General features: G+C 38.1%; 1 protein-coding gene across 4 annotated transcripts; it reads left to right on the top strand.

The window, feature by feature from the left end:
• Positions 1-619: 619 nt before the first annotated feature.
• Positions 620-14,611, top strand: MTX3 (metaxin 3). 4 transcript variants are annotated; one of them, XM_059418138.1, is made up of 9 exons: positions 620-715; positions 1,223-1,292; positions 1,663-1,739; positions 2,699-2,791; positions 3,374-3,556; positions 3,700-3,776; positions 4,273-4,430; positions 5,701-5,786; positions 13,782-14,611. In XM_059418138.1, the coding sequence occupies exons 1-9, from the start codon at positions 635-637 to the stop codon at positions 13,860-13,862; spliced, it is 906 nt and encodes a 301-aa protein (XP_059274121.1). In that variant the 5' UTR covers positions 620-634; the 3' UTR covers positions 13,863-14,611. The 4 variants fall into 4 exon arrangements, with proteins under 4 accessions (XP_059274121.1, XP_059274120.1, XP_059274123.1 ...); XM_059418137.1 differs by having other exon boundaries at positions 7,771-13,875; XM_059418140.1 differs by lacking the exon at positions 5,701-5,786.
• Positions 14,612-16,477: the final 1,866 nt, after the last annotated feature.

Genomic DNA, 16,477 nt, shown 5'->3' with positions numbered 1-16,477 from the left:
ATCCCAAGAAGGTGACAGTTAAGCTCTGTTTGGAGGGAGCAGTGGCAGAGAAAGGAGATTTTCCTGTCTGAAAAAGGCAGAATTCACTTAACAAGTTTCAGTAATAGGGTTACCTCTAAGGAGAGTGGAGCAAGTGAACATGAGGGTGACATAATTAAGACTGAGAGTGGAATGAGACAAAAGCCAAGTGTATGGGGTAAGGGGTTGAACAATTATTGAGTGCCTATTGTATGTCAACTTATTTCTCCCTGTGTCATAATTTTTTAAAAACACAACAATCCTGCCTATTTTACAAATGGGCTAGTTTAGGCCCAAGGTAGTAATGTTCAAACACTTGGCTTCCAGTAAATATTTGAGCACTGTCTGGCAGACGTATCTTAAGGGCCAGGATTCTTAACCATTAGGCCAGGCTGATTCTAAGTGGGCTTTTATTTTTTATTTATCTTATTATTATTTTTTTAATTTAAATTCAATTAGCTAAGGTGAGGGCACTTTTAACCCCTCCACCTCTCCTTGCCACACCTCTTCACAGTCCAAAGGTACTTTTCCCTCCCTCCGCCCCGCCCTGTGCTTCAACGTGCCGGAAATTGGGCCGCTAAGTACTTCCGGTGTAGCAAAGGTCAGCCCCGGCAAGATGGCGGCCCCCTTGGAGCTCAGTTGCTGGGGAGGTGGCTGGGGGCTCCCATCGGTGCACAGCGAGTCCCTGGTGGTGATGGTGAGGCCGCCTTGCGGGCCAGGGCGCAGGAAAGATGGGCGGGGCCAGAGGCGCGAGGCTGACTGGGTCTGGTCTCCGTCGCTCGCCGCGGTTCCCTGCGGCGCTGCAGGGCCGAGAGTGGCCGGGGAGCTTCTCGCTGCACTGCACTGGGTTCCTTACTCTGGAGTCACAGCCTGGCCTGTGACCCCGCCAAGGCCTCGCGGAAGAGTCATGGCTTTCTCGTTTGGCTCCGAGTCTTTTCAGCCTTGCAGAGCTTTCTGGGCGGTGGAATGAAAAGCCAAAGCTGGGTGCACGCGCGCCCAGCTCTGCATCCCCCAGACCTTTGGGGGAACAGAGTCCCCGAAACTTGGGCAGCTGACGCGCGGGTCCTCTGCTAGACAGCCGGAGAGGGAGGGACACAGCCCGCGTGTCAGGCGTTTCTGCCTTAGGGGGACCAGGCTGTAAAGTTGCTCTGTAGATTTGTGCTACGTACTCAAGCCTAATGTTTTATTGCAAACTTTGTTTCAGGCTTACGCCAAATTTTCTGGTGCACCCTTGAAAGTCAATGTCATAGATAACACCTGGAGAGGTTCAAGAGGTACAGTGTAAACATTTTAATACACTTTACTGCTGTTTTTGAAATTACTCCCCCTTCCTCGCCGAATTTAAACCTGTGAGGCATACAGCCATGGAATACCTTGGGGTTTAGTTTCTTCTTGTCATGACCTTGGCTTTATGTTGCTTATGGTTTGATCATTCTGAGTAGTACTTTAAAATATAAGCCAGATCAATGGAAATTACGAGAAATGACAGTGTTCTCCAAAACTGCATTGTGAAATTGCAAAAAACTAAGATGAGCTTACTCATTTCCCTCCTCCAAATGGCAGTTGGTGTAGTTTTTAGGGGATCAGAATCCCTTCAGAGGAAGTAGAAACATTTCCTTGTATGTGAACTGTTTTTGGTTATAGGAGATGTACCAATTTTGACAACTGAAGACAACATTGTTTCTCAGCCTGCAAAAATACTAAACTTTTTAAGAAAACAGGTGGGTGGTTCATTTTTAACATGTTCCCTGCATGTTACTTAAAAACAACAAAAATAAAAACATTGTAAAGTTTTTTTTTAAATTTTTTTTAACCAAATCAGTAGATAATTGGAGATACCTCAGGTTTGATATAAAAATGGACTTGAGAATTACTGCTCTGAATCATGAGTTGTATTGTGATTTGAAAGTCATATAGTGAAGTACACTCAATTTATATTTTCATATACTGTTCTGGATTTAAGTTTAGACATAAGCAGATTCAATGAAGCCATCTCCACGATTACACTTACTGATACGACTGTCAATTTAGTCACAAAGCTGCTACACACTTTCTGCTGCATATGACATCTGAGTTCCCACCAGCTAGCAACTATTTTATTTTTAAAGAACACTTAACTAGAGAGTTGCAATTAAATGTTTCATGAAGTAATGTATCTAAAATGGGCGAGCATGTAAAGATTTGTATAATGTATCCAGAATATTTAAACATGTAAAGACTTCTTTAAATACCAAAGTTATAATTGGGTTTGACAATACTTTTCTTAAAAAAGTCAGTCCTATGTCAACAAAATTTAGAACTGTTTTAAATTGGGGGGGGGGGTTCTTTCTTTTTTCATGGGGAAAAATGCAGCTAATTAGAACTTCTTCCTTATTATTAAAAATAATAGCTTCTGTTTATTAAGTTTGCACTATATGGCAAGCACTAACAAAACTGGGTCATAAACAATCATTAAATAATAGCAGTTAAAAAAAAAAAAACAGTATTTACTGACCTTACCGTGTGTGTGATGTTGTGCTAAGAATTTTATTTGCACAAGCTGCATTTGTCACTGATTTGGTATTTATCATTCTGCCTTTTAATATCTTATTTGCCATTTTTGAGGAATAATATTATTTAGCTTCCCTGTTTTGAGATGCCCTTGACTTCTCAAGTATTTTGGTTTTATGTTTTTTCATAGAAATATAATGCTGATTATGAACTCTCAGCAAAACAGGGGGCAGATACCCTGGCTTACATTGCTCTCATCGAAGAGAAGCTTCTTCCTGCAGTGGTAAGCATTGGTATTATAATGACCTACTAAAAATATCCTTCAGCCTATTTAGAAGGAGCATAGTGAAAATGGCTTAAGAGAGGAAGTTTCATTTATGTATTAATCTTGATTCTGTGTTACTGTGCAACTGGATTGTTAGACATTCAACTAGGACAGGAAACAATGAAGTGAAAGGTAATGTCATTTTGGAAATAAATTTATTTATGGAAGATGGAGTTTGGTGCTCCCATGTATAGAAATCAGCTAAGTATAGTTCATTCATTCAACAAGTATTTATTGAGCAGATATATGCCAGGCCTTGTTCTGGGTGCATGGGATACAGCAATCAACAGATGCATGTTTTTAAAATCTTGTTTTATATTTGGGTCATTCAAATTGGGAAAGTTGGATGAAGCTCCTTTAGACAAAGATGTTTATCAAAAACTTTCACTTGATCAGATGACCTTTCTTTTAATAAAAGAACATGCTTGTAGTGGGTTTGTTTTTGATTTTGATTTTGGTTTTTTGATTGGGGGGGGTTCTTTGTTTTTTGTTTTTGTTTGGTTTGGTTTTGGTTTTTAGTTGTTTTTGTTTGGTTTGCAGCTTCATACATTCTGGGTTGAGAGTGACAATTACTTTACTGTGACAAAGCCATGGTTTGCTTCACGAATTCCTTTTCCCTTGAGTTTGATTCTGCCTGGAAGGATGTCTAAGGGAGCACTAAATAGAATTCTTCTGACCAGAGGAGAGCCTCCTCTCTACCACCTCCGAGAAGTGGAAGCTCAGGTATGGTTGGGATTACTTTCAAAGCAAGGGGCCTCCAGAGGAGGAACACGAGAGGCAGCAGAGATGAATGTACCTAAATGCCTGCCTAAAAGGAGTTCTAGAGCATCCTTCCTACTTTTGAGTTGTTATTTTGTCCTTATTAGATATACAGAGATGCCAAGGAGTGCCTAAATCTTCTGTCAAACAGATTGGGAACATCTCAGTTTTTCTTTGGAGATACGTGAGTACATTCCCTTCAAAATCATTCTGATGTTTTGTATGCATGTAATCAATAAACACTTACCTAAAGCAAGTTGTCTTGCCCCCCTTTATGAGTTTTTTACTTTAATAAAAAGATTTAATGGATTACTCTAGTGAACTTTTTCTGTCCGTGGTAATCAAACATTGACTCCATATGCTATCTGTGTGAATTTAAAATATCTAAGGCTATTCCCACCCTGTCTCTTATCTGTACATAACACTTGTGAGTAAACATGCGTCTTTACTTTATAACTTTTCTTCTAAATAAAATAAATGGTTACAGTATTTAAAAAACTACTGAATATAACCCTCATTCATTGCATCATTTTATAAGCAAAAATATGTAGTAAACCTTTTAAAAGGCTATATTATATACTCCAGAATTGGCAAATGGATTTGAGAAAAAATATTTTTAACATAATCCCACATTAGTATTTTCCTATGTGTTTTTTAAAAAATCCTTAATTTATTTTTAGGCCATCTACCTTGGATGCCTATGTATTTGGTTTCCTCGCGCCACTTTATAAAGTACGCTTTCCTAAAGTTCAGTTACAAGAACATCTAAAACAGCTCTCCAACCTGTGCCGTTTCTGTGATGACATCCTAAACAGTTATTTTAGGCTTAGTCTTGGAGGTAAGCTGGCCCCTCTTCAGCTAATCTGTGTTTGCGTAGAATATCTGCGTATTTTCCAATGGACATATAAGCAAAATTCTTGACTTATTGAAGAAATTTGTGTATTGTCTGTAATGTTGAATTGTAGCACTTAAAACAGTTGCATTTTTCCAAATTTATTCCCATGTGCTAGTTCTACTTTAAATAGAGAAATAGACGTTTGCCTTTTGTCTGTTCTTCTAGATTTTATACATTTCTTGCCTCTTGTTCTTCTTTAAAAATTGCCCCTTTGAAGTGGATCATTTTCTTCTAAAAGTTAACCACAGGTATTTATTGAGTCCCTGCTAAAAGATAGCATTTATCCTAATGCAAATGGGCAATTATTTTAAATATTGCTTCCTGCATTTTCCTGCGTGAACAGGAATCAGCAGCAGATTGATTTGGGGGAGGTACACTCCCATGATTCCACTACTTGAAAACTGGTTGCATCAGACTGGAGGTATTGTAAATAGAGGATACCCGTCACTTAGGATATGGTTCCTTGGGAGTGTGGGACCTTGTGCTTAAGTGATCAGGATACGAAATTTGTATTGGGAGAATTGGCAGAGACTGTTCTTTTAAGGAAACAGAAGTTACAAGGGTAACTGGCTTAGGGACAGTTTCTTTTTCAGGGTGGGTTGTGTGTTTGGTAGAAAGCGAGGGGTTAGCAGTTAGAGGGTCATCAAACTAAGTACCTTTCAACCTTGTTACTCTGGAACAGTGATTAGCAAACCTGGCTAGAGGACAAATACAGAATTTTGGCTCCTTTGTCAGATTTACTGAATTAGCATCTCACAGGCATGGAGCCCAGGAATCTGTATTTTTTTAAGTCCCTCCAAATACTGTGAATGCCTGGTTGGGTGCCGTATCGGAGTCTCTGCCTTAGAAGGCTGTCCCAGTCGTTGTGACTGAAGGCTTATTTGGTATGAGTGGGGAAAAGGTACAACTCAAAATTTGAGAAGGATATGAGAACTGCTGTGCTCTTTGACTAACTACACTTGCTAACTGCATAACACTTGGCTGTCTACTTAATAGACTAATTTAGTCTTTTTGTTTAGGGTTTGGTTTTGGGAGCATTACTATCTCTTTTAACTTTGCCTTTAAACCCATAATTGTTTTTCATTTTGCCTAGTTTTATTTATTTATTTTTGGAGGGTGGCATACTTGGGAGGGTGGAGAGACTCAAAATTCTTTCAGTCTAAACAGCTTTTCAAAATTTTCTGTCTTTCTGATTTCTGTCCTGGCTTCTTAGGCATCTCTCCTGGACAAGAAACGGTAGATGCAAATCTGCAGAAACTCACACAACTTGTAAATAAGGAATCCAACTTGATTGAAAAGGTCAAGTTTATTTCAATCATTATTTTATAGTAGTTTAGTATTTTCCTTCCTGAAATTAATATTGTAACTTTTAATTAACTTAACTAAGTTAAGTTAATATGCATTAACTTTACCCTCTTAGTTTTTTTTAAGAGTTTATTTTTTTCCATAAAGCTGCTCAAATATACATTTATTGAAGTTGTACATAATACAGTGTTTTGAAGCCAGTAGTGACCTGATTACTTTTTTTTTTTTTTTTTTGTGACCTGATTACTTTGAGAGTGGTATTGGGTTTACTTTTACCACATAATTAGTGATTTTTCAAATTAGGAGACCCAAAAGCCCGGTTTAAAAAAAAAAAAACAAAAAGACAAAACTAAAACACTTCTTTGCTTGTCTGTTTCTGTCTCTGAAGGATAGCACTTCTTGAGATTATAAGCACCTGTGCTTGTCCTTTCTGAATAGCACTATGATGTCTTTTTCTTTCTTCTACTTAAACTGTGTTATTTTTTTCTCCTTCCTTTCCTTACCTGTTCTTAATGTCGCTTATGGTTTTTGGTCTTGTTGTTGTGTTTAATCAGTGGGCATATTTTGCCACTTTGGGTTTGCTCATTCGATAAGAGAGATATTGAGGAAGTACATAGGGGAGATAGCCAGTAATGGAAATTTCAAAGGTGATTCTAGTTGAAAAAATCCAAGAGACTTACGCATTTTCCCCCAAATGTCTGATGAACTTGCTTTTTTTCTTATACCAGTGAATGATACTTCCTTTTTTCACTAACCAGTGAGGCACTGTGGCCTGATAGCACTGGCCCTCAGTTCCTGAGGTCTCAGTAACGGCACCGTGTTGTGTGAGCTTTTGAGTTGTCTCACTAGTCCTCACAGCAGCTCTGTGTACTCCATCAACTACTCCATCAGCCCTGTATTACAGATAAGGACGGTGACACTTCGAGAGTAGTATATGTCACCTACGTAAGGTCATTCAGCTGGCTAGAAGCAGAAAGGGTATTTGAACTCTGGAGACTGGATTCCAACATGGGCTCTGTAGTTAGTCAGCTGCAAATGAAGGAGATACCTGGAACTCTGAATCCAGTACTAGTAGTACTAGTTGCCAGAAACCTCTGCCTCTCCCTGGCATGACCATTCTGTTTCTTCTTACAGTATTTCATGTGTTGTTAGAACATGAGTAGTGAGTAGAACTGAGCAGTAAAACTGTAAAAGACCAGTACTAAAGTTTAGGTGGGCTGACTACACGCCAAGTTTATCTTCTTAGCCCAACTCAGTCAATCCCGTGAGAGGAAATATGCTGACTGTTTAAATGTGGGTCATAGAAAGATTATGTAGATTGTTTTAGACACTTAACTGCTAGATAGGGGCCATCCAGTAGAATTTTCATTTTCTCTGTGTGGCAAATTCATGACAGCCATGTAGAGGGAACCACGAGATATCTACCTGTGCGGAAAGGGCACCCAGGAGGCACCCAATTGTATCACTTGGTACACTTCTATCTTGGGTCATTATCAATATATGAGAGCTTCCTAACTCTAAGTCAGGCACTCCCCTGTCCACCCGTTTCACATCTGCTCTCGGTGTGGTTCACTGTTGACTACCGGTGTTAGGACAACAAACCTATTGGCTACTATTGTTCACCATTTGGACAGAAAATATAGAGCTTAAAAAAAGAAAGAGTAATATTTGAGGGACTTAATTCTTGTAAGAAAAAAGCCTGACAACACAATTGATTCAAGGCGTTCACCAGGAATACTTTTTTCCATTGGAAGGCATCAAAGACGAGCAACATAGCTTTTATACATACACTGAGTTAGCTGGTATTTGGGGTGCAACATTTCGAATTCTTGAGTATTTGTAAGGAAAAGGTTTCTCAGGCAGTCCTGGAACCATATGGTTCTGTACTCTTCCAGGCTATGGTTTGGACGGGGAGACCACAGTCCACACAAGTGGTGCCACCGCCATTAGTCAGATGTATCTTTTGTACGTTCCACAGATGGATGACAATCTTCGCCAAAGCCCTCAGCTTCCTCCTCGGAAACTGCCAACACTTAAATTGACTCCAGCAGAAGAAGAAAGTAATTCCTTACAACGGCTATCGCCCTGACAGTCCTCATGCTTTGTGTCCAAAGTCATGCAGTCATCTCTTACACTACTTATGTGATGGCAAACAGAAAATGTCATTAGTAGGTATAAGGAAGGCTCTAAAAAGAAACTTTCTCTGACATCTAGTTTTTCTTAATTAGGAAGCTTGTATTTTAGCTTGGCAGTGCACTTTAGATAACATCAGAGTAAATGCTAAATGAACTTGGGGAAAAAAGAAAACACACTGTACTGTATATTTAAACAACAACAACAGCCTGCCTTAATCTTGGCAGATTTTTGCCTTTAGTTCACATGTTGCTGACCAAAACATACAATTCTGTTCTGAATGTGTGCTCTTATTTATTCAAGTTAATTTATTATTAATTTAGTTTTCTTGGAACAGTTTAAATATCTAATATGTGGCTCTTTGAGGCTTCTTTTTCTTCTGTTTAGAAATTTTGATGCCAATTTTAGACATTAGGGGAAAATGTAATGTTCTCATATTCTATTTACTTCAGTAGAAAAGCCTGTATTTAAAAAGCAACAAGGAATGTGCTTTTGAATTATGCTCTCAGAAGTGTAATCTTTTGGGCTATCAGTACTATACACACACACACACACATATATATATGTCTGAGAGATATATATATGTATCACAGGTGGTTTCATATAATACTCATCTGACTGTATGCACTTCAATAGAACATTGGTATTGGTGATGTGTTCAGTTAAGGTTGGCAAAGATTCTTTTAGTTTATTGGACCAATGGCAGCTTTAGACCTATGTATTTGTAGTACATTTTTAACTCAAGTCCTCTCTTTCTTGGATTAATTTTAGGGGAACTGAGTATATTGGTCATCATTTATTATGCTAGGCTATAAAGTCTTACTGAAAGTTGCCCAACTGTCAGATACTACTCTGCTAGAGTGACAGAAGTACCTACTGTGTGCTTGGTCCAAGTTCATCATGCTTGAACCAGTGTTCTTTTCATAAAACGACTGTCACATAGTCAAAAGCTTTATGGCAACTTATTATTTTCCATATAGTTGAACTACAGTTGAAGCATCTAATGGGATATTTGGAAATAGCGGTAGTTTTTAAAGAGTATTTTCTATTTATTGGTTGCCGACCTGTTAAAGGATTTGCTGTGCAGGTGATTTTCCTTATAACAGAATCTCTCTAATTTTAGTGGCTGAGGTGCTTCTGTTGTCCTAAAACCACTTCTGGGGTTTTTAAAATATAGGATCATGTTTTTGACTAGTGTCTCAAAAGATTACTATGGTGCTCAGCAAATCTTACCACGTCGTGCAGAAACCCCCATGTTAAGAAAACAGCTCTGTAGTCAAGAGACTTGCCTAATTGGAGCTGAATGGAGCTCAGCTGTGTTTGACCTAAATCCTCCCAGTTTGCTCTGTATTTAGGTAGCTCTTGATGCAGGAGTCTATAAGTCATTGTAAATATTTTTTCTTGAAAGTTTTAATTAAATGAGAAACAAAGTAGTCTTCAAAATCTTATCTGTTTGGATGTATTTAGGGAAAGTAACTAATGAGTTTCACATTACTTCTGCAATGAGTTTGTGTGCTCTGTATTAATTTTCTATTAGATTCCAGCAATCCAAAATCCGTACGAATATTCTATATTAAAAATCATGACCATAGGACTTACCGTCCTCTGGGATTGATGTATATTGGAGAAGGGTGGTTAACACATTAATCAGTCTATTTATACTTTAGTTAGGGTTGGTCTTTTTCAATTGTGATTTATGTTAAGCCTTCAAAGAAGCATTTGAAGTGGCTTAAAATTGTCAATGTACGTAAAACAGGACAATTAAAATTAGGTTTGGGAAAAATGAAAAATTGGGGGAGAAAGAGCTATATCAACCCTAACAGATTCTAAAATCAAATGGTAAATTTTTTTTTTTTTTTTAAAGATTTTATTTATTTATTTGACAGAGAGAAATCACAAGTAGATGGAGAGGCAGGCAGAGAGAGAGAGAGAGAGGGAAGCAGGCTCTCTGCTGAGCAGAGAGCCCGATGCGGGACTCGATCCCAGGACTCTGAGATCATGACCTGAGCCGAAGGCAGCGGCTTAACCCACTGAGCCACCCAGGCGCCCTCAAATGGTAAATTTAACTCCCAAGTTTCTCCCTGGGCACAAAGATAATACTGGCTTATGTAAAGTTTTCTGGGAGTAAAACTACTAATATCCATGCTAAGGATAGTGTGTTTAAATTTTTATACGAATGTAGAGATCGTGTTCTTACGTCACAGAATTCAACCAATAAACATATTGTAACATTTCACGTTTTGAAAGTTTAATGAAAGATAGCATTCTAGAATAACATGTATTTGTCATTTTTTAGTACAAAAGACAGCTGTAATAATGATTTACTTCCTTTTGGTCATTCCTGCTTTGAATTGCCTTTAGACTTGCAGTACATAGGCTAGGATGTTTCCAGACTACCTTTCCTAAGATGCAAAATGTGATTTAGATAAGTGAGAATTTATACAGTGGGATTCTTAGTTGAGCATTTTGAGGATAAGCCAACAAGATGTCAGGAAGCTATAACTGAGTATAAAGCATTCCAGGGATGAGCCACGCATCGAAGAAGCTCTTAGAAAGAAAGAACTTTCCAGATTGGCCAGAGAGCTTGTGACCAGCCTGTCAGGATATGTTCTGGATAAAGTTTCAGTTGCTGAGATAAATGGTACACAGTGTTTAACAAAATACTGTGAGCTACTTTCTTGAGGACGTGATGGTGGAATATGACCAAAGGGACCGTGTTTGTGTTTATATTTGTTGGTATTATAGGATTAGAAAACCAGTCAGATAATTCCCATAAGATAAAGATCTTCCATCAGTGGACGGCCACCGGTCATCCATAAGATTGACCGTTTCTTTGAACACTAAAGACACTCTAAAAAGCATTGAGGATTGTCATTCCTTCACCATGGTTATTTTCCCCTGCAAAGATTGGCAACGACAAATTTCAGCTTAGGGTTGTTTGTATTATTTTGGGAGTACTAGAGAATTCAAGAGTTTTATAATAAATCCAAAGCATTTTGATTTGCATTTGTAATTTCTATTCATTTAATATTACTAGATTTATTAATGTGAAGGAATCAGGGAGCTTATTTCAAACACAGCTAAGCTGCAGTTTTCAGAAGTCTACAAAACTGGAAAGAAACTAGACATCAAAATAGGCAGAAACGTATCAATGATACAATCTCAGAAAACCAATTTTTTAAGGTGCCTTCATGTGATAATTGTGGTATTTAAAGTCAGGAGTATGTTTTCATGGAGACTGTTCCAAGAATATATATCCACCAGGCCTATTGGGTTTTTTGACAGTTTTCCATAAACAGTCAAAAGTCTTAACCCTTTAAAACCAAAATATAAAGTCAAGAAGCTGAATGATGGATACACAGTCATGTACTATTTTTGGAACTTCTTATGAGTCTGTATATCAAAAGGGTTTTAAAAAGTAAATTTATGATTATCTACATAAACTCTGATTTAAATCAAATGATTCAAACATAGTATTTAGTGTTCAGTTCCAGACAAATACATAATATAAATTAAATATAACTTACTTCCTTCTTAAGTTTAAAGAAAGAAACACCTCAGGTTTGTAACGGCTGAGTATCTAAAGATCTGCTTTGCCCTACCAGAAAAGAAAAAACAACAATCTAAAACCAAGAACTCCAATTCCCTATAAAATATCCTATGATTTTATATTTGTAGTAGTATCTTCTTTCTGTGGTACCTGGGTTTACCTTTTTGGGTAAGATACATTAAGAAAAAGTTCTTTGTCTTCATGGGGTGGTAGTTCTTTGCTTTGCTGTGTTCTCTCTAATTACACAGTGTGACGAGGTGTGCGCTAGAGCCGTGCTTTGATGAAGAAGGTGCAGCATCTGTGTGTTTTTGTTCTAAGCTCAGAGGGATTTAGTAATTGACTTCATCTTGCTTTGGTCATTTATATAATTGAAATCCTGATCAGAGCCGCTGAGAATAATTTGGGTTTTGATTATTGTCTCTTGTATATGTTGTTGGTATTAAGAATTATCTTTTGTCTTTTTTTCTTGTTCAGCTCTGTGGAATTTACATTTGCTCTTTGGTGTTTTCTTATTTCTTAAATGGATTATTAAGAAATTTATTGTAAATTACATGAACTAAAGATTTGTAATCTGTTACCCTCAAAGGTTTTTTTTAAGATTTTATGTATTTACTTTGAGAGAGAGCAAGCATGCACAAGTTAGGGGAGGGGCAAAAGTAGAAGGAGAAGCAGGCTCCCCACTGAGCAGGCAGCCATGCAGGGGAAACAGGGTTCAGTCCCAGGACCCTGGGATCATGACCTGAGCTAAAGGCAGATGCTTAACCAGCTGAGCCACCCAGGTGCCCCTGCCCTGAGAGGTTTAACTGAAGTGTCATTAGATCTTCAAAAGGCTGATTTTCACAGAGAGTAAAGAGGAAGTTTTGGGGTTTTTTAAGGGTTTTCAAAATATTTTAGCCCCTGTTGGGATGTTAAGTAGGGTTTGCTAGGAAGCCCAAAATCTTGCTGGAATGTTGTGTTTGCTAAAAGCCCAGGTTACTGGCCCTAGACTTAAAACCACTGCGATTGAGGTGAAGAGCTATTCTCAGAATCAAAAGCATACAGCAATTATTTATTCCAGATGAAGAGGCCAGTGATTATGGATGAGAATTAACATTCTTGTATAATGGTATAAGAAAATATAACTTTGAGCTGGACATTTGTAGAGAGGGGAATGTTGTGATAGAAGAATATTCTTAGCAAAACAAAGTAGTTTCTTTTAAAAAAAAATGACAGGAAAGCAAGTCGTTTTGTATCCTGATTATTATTAATGTGAAATTATACCATAAGATTTTTAAAAAACCATCTTTTAGTTCCCTGGAGAAAAAGGTGTGTTTTGGCAGATTATATTGTTATTATGTGACTAGAGGGTTCTGTGGCCAAATAAGTTTGGGAAATGCTCTGTTAGGTTACTCTAGGCTTTTCTGAATCTTTGTGTGGTTTCAGTTTCTGAGAAGGGCCTATCTTGTCTGTGCTGTTTCCCTGATTTATTGTATACGGTTTGTTTTTTGTTTTGTGGGTTTTGTTTACAATAGGTATCTTGTGGGATTTTTATTCTGAGAAATATACTTAGGGAAGCACTACCCTGGAGTGGTTTTGCTTGCTGGTGCTAATTGCAAAGGTTTCCTGTTGTCAGGTGCCCCTCTATTGAGTGGTGATCAAAAATGGGAAGATAGGTTAGGACTGCCTTGGACCATGAAGTTGAAGGGAGGGGGAGCATGGGTTTAAACAGTTTGGTTATTTAGGCTCCTGTAAGGCCCCTGGTCAGTTAGTTTCTTTCCCTAGAATCCCAGCTGGCTTGGAACAGCTGTGCAGGGACATGACCAGGTGGCTCCAGAGAACTCAGCAGCATTTAGGAATCTCTGAGACAGTGGGGACCAACTTGCAATTCTGGAACAAATTTTCAGATCATTTTTGGCTGTGCTTTAAAAGTGCCAAAAAGGTGATGGGATTTATAGCATTAAAGTCACATATAAGCTGCTGCTTTTATGCATATTTAAATATATATACATGTATATGCGCATATAGACGCACACACTATTGTAGAAAGTTTACAGTTGCTTCAGTGACAAAGCAAAAGAAATTTAATATTTTCAAGTTCTATTCTAGTCTGAAGCTATGTTCTAAACAAGGATTTTATGTTTGTGTGTACATTTTCTAGAATAAGGGTTTACCGTTTTCATTAAATTCTAGAGGCTTCGATATCCTAAAAACTTTAAACATCACTAGACCTCCAAATTTCAGAGGACTAAGTGTATGTGATTTCATCTCAAAGTATAAAACTGGATTTCTAATCAGGCATAAGGATGCTCTTTGTTTCTTCTCTGCAGAGTGTACAGTTACCTATTGGAACTTCACACTTTGGATGTGTATTTGATGGAAAGCTTGCCTTTGGTCTTTGCATTGTGTAATGGTGAACATCTAGCCATGTGAAAAGCAGTTGGGTCTTTGCTGTGATTCTTTAGTTTTCCTCATGCAAATTCAGAGAATTGCCTTTTCATCATTTACTTTACGTATCCCGGATTCTTCGAAATCAAGAGAAATGACTTGCTAGAGTTTGCATCAGTCCTCAGCAAGTCATGCACTTTACAGAGGGCCAGGCTCGCCCGTCGTTCTTCGGACTGCTGGCTCCTTCGCCTGCTATGCTGGGGTCTCTTCATCAGAGAAGGAAGGCTGTACCCAGGCTTTTATGTTGATTTCATGAAGATGAGCTTTATTCCTCTTCTGACTTAATGTTTTAGTTTGTATGATAGGAAATTACATGTTTCCATTTTTCTGTGCATCTTGAAATGGAAATTTGAGGTGTTTCTAATGTCACTTTGGCTTTCTAGAAGATTGAGCACAAAGAAGATTAAGAAATATATGTGTACATATATTGGTTTTGTTCCACCAACCTTATCTTTGGTAAATATTTTAAACATCTCTACTGGTGTACAAATACTATAGTTTTGTTGTAAAGATCTTAAAGCAATGTTGGTCATAATTGAAATATTCTGGTCATGCCTAGTGTGAATATATTTTACTCAGAGATTATGTATAAATACCCAGAAGTGGTAGTGATGATCAATGTTGTAAAGAATTTATTCTGATAAGTGAGAAACTGGATATAATATCAAAATAGCTATTTTCACAATAAAATCTCAAATTGCCTGAATATTTATTAATTTCGTATTTAATGTTATTTATTCCCTGAGGTAAATATTTTCACTGGGAAGAATTTTTCAGCGGTTGAAAGTGGTTATTCAGTGCTGGGAGTGAACTTGATAGGAGGCTGTTCTTTAGAAAATGTTTATTCTTTTTATAGTGAGTTGAGATCCCTTGTGCTCTTTCTACCCCATGCTGAGGCAGGTTAGAGGCCGCCTTGCTCAGGCACTGGTATGCGAATGACTCACCTCACACAATTTTTCAGGGCTACAGTTGGCTCATCCCTTTGGCCCTATAAATTTCTTTTAAATTTTCCCTTTTGCCCACCGAGACAGTCTAGCAATATTTCATGTAACTGAATGGAAGGCATACACTGAGGAAAATGCAGTTTTAGTGAGGGGCTGGGGTGCATGTGATGGGGGAAGATATTCATGTTTTTTTGCTGCCCCCCCTTTTATAAATGAGGTAGGATACATGGGATAGAGAATCCTGTTATAACTTGAGTCAAGTAAGGGCAGCTTCCCTGAGGGGGTGAGTGTCTTTATCAGTAGAATTATTTTTTAATTGAGTATAACTTACATATAGCAAAATGCATTGATCTTCCAAATAGAGCTGTCAGCTATGTAAGTCTCTCACACAAAAAACTGGCTTCATCATTTATACTTCTATCCCCAAAGCACACAAATCTTAACTGCATATGAACTCTGGGTTCTAGGTGAAAGGTTCCTGGGGAAATTGAGGCAGAGGTAGTGATTGCGTGCTTTTTGCCAGAGAGCAGGGAAGAAGAGTTGCTACTGTGGGATAATGGAAGTCCTTTGAGGAAAGACAATTCTTTGGATTTCTAACGCTGAGAACCACACAACAGAGATCTCCAGAACTTGTTTCTTAGTTGCTGAGCTCAGAGATTCGACTTTGGTCTTAGGGTTGTTTGGGGACTCTTAGTGTGACGTCCTTCAGTGGATGGTAGACTATGAAATAAACTGTGCTCTCGTTCTCTTTTTCCTTTGCACTAATAGCAGCTGTCCCTAGGAAAGCTTTGAAGTTTCACCATCTTGGGATCTCGTCCTAAGTGATTCTCCGTAGGAGGAACATTGAGATAAAGGGGCACCCGCCAGATCACCGAGTGTGGCAAAATGTGTTGGAGACAAGCATATATGACAACAAGAAGGAGAGTGCTGGGGAGGAATATAAGGATTTGTCTTTTCTCAAAAGCAGTTTGTAATTCAGTTCCTAGGTATAGAGCAAGGAGAAGCTAGTCCCTTCTTGGTCAGACAAGAGCTTCAAGACAAAGAGTGAGAAAGCATGCTTCATTTCTCCAGGTACATTAGTCAGCCTCCTGGAATGCATGAGACATCTGTGATGAAGACATGAAGACAGCTGCGCATCATCAAAGACATTTCTAATTTTTAATGCAGCCAAGTTGAGGCTCCAAAAGTTGTTCTTTTCCAAGTGAGACAGAGCTATTCTATTTATTCTACTTTTTGAGTAAGCAAGTGAAAACAAAAGGAAAAAATTAACATTTATAAATACAATGAAGGATTGGTTCCTCAGATCCCACTTTGGGGAAGATGGTGCTTTTAAGAGTTCACATTTTGAAAAAGGAAATCTTTTGGGATTGAAGAAAGTATGATATTGTCCAAATATCACAGTTAAGACCAAACAGATTTCAGTTTTATGTTAAATGCACAAGCAAACCGACTTATCTGAAGACTCTCAGCTTGTGTCTGATATGCGTCCCAGTTTTCTCCAGGAGGGGGGAAATTGCCTTTCACATTTAGTGAACACGATTTGGTTGGTATTACGTAAAACAGCCAATTCCCAGGGTGACTACTGCTAAAACAGGTCAATAGATTTAGTCAATATGTTTCGAAAACAGTGTAAA

This window comes from Mustela nigripes, chromosome 12 (assembly GCF_022355385.1).
Source record: "Mustela nigripes isolate SB6536 chromosome 12, MUSNIG.SB6536, whole genome shotgun sequence".
Classification (NCBI taxonomy): Eukaryota; Metazoa; Chordata; class Mammalia; order Carnivora; family Mustelidae; genus Mustela; species Mustela nigripes.
The sequence above is the reverse complement of the archived record's forward strand: the minus strand, read 5'-3'. Positions and strand labels throughout refer to the sequence as shown.

Coding starts and splice junctions, on each gene's coding strand:
- MTX3 (XM_059418137.1), top strand. CDS start 635: ATGGCGGCCCCCTTGGAGCTCAGTTGCTGGGGAGGTGGCTGGGGGCTC. Junction 716..1,222: donor GCGAGTCCCTGGTGGTGATG/GTGAGGCCGCCT, acceptor ACTTTGTTTCAG/GCTTACGCCAAATTTTCTGG. Junction 1,740..2,698: donor TAAACTTTTTAAGAAAACAG/GTGGGTGGTTCA, acceptor GTTTTTTCATAG/AAATATAATGCTGATTATGA.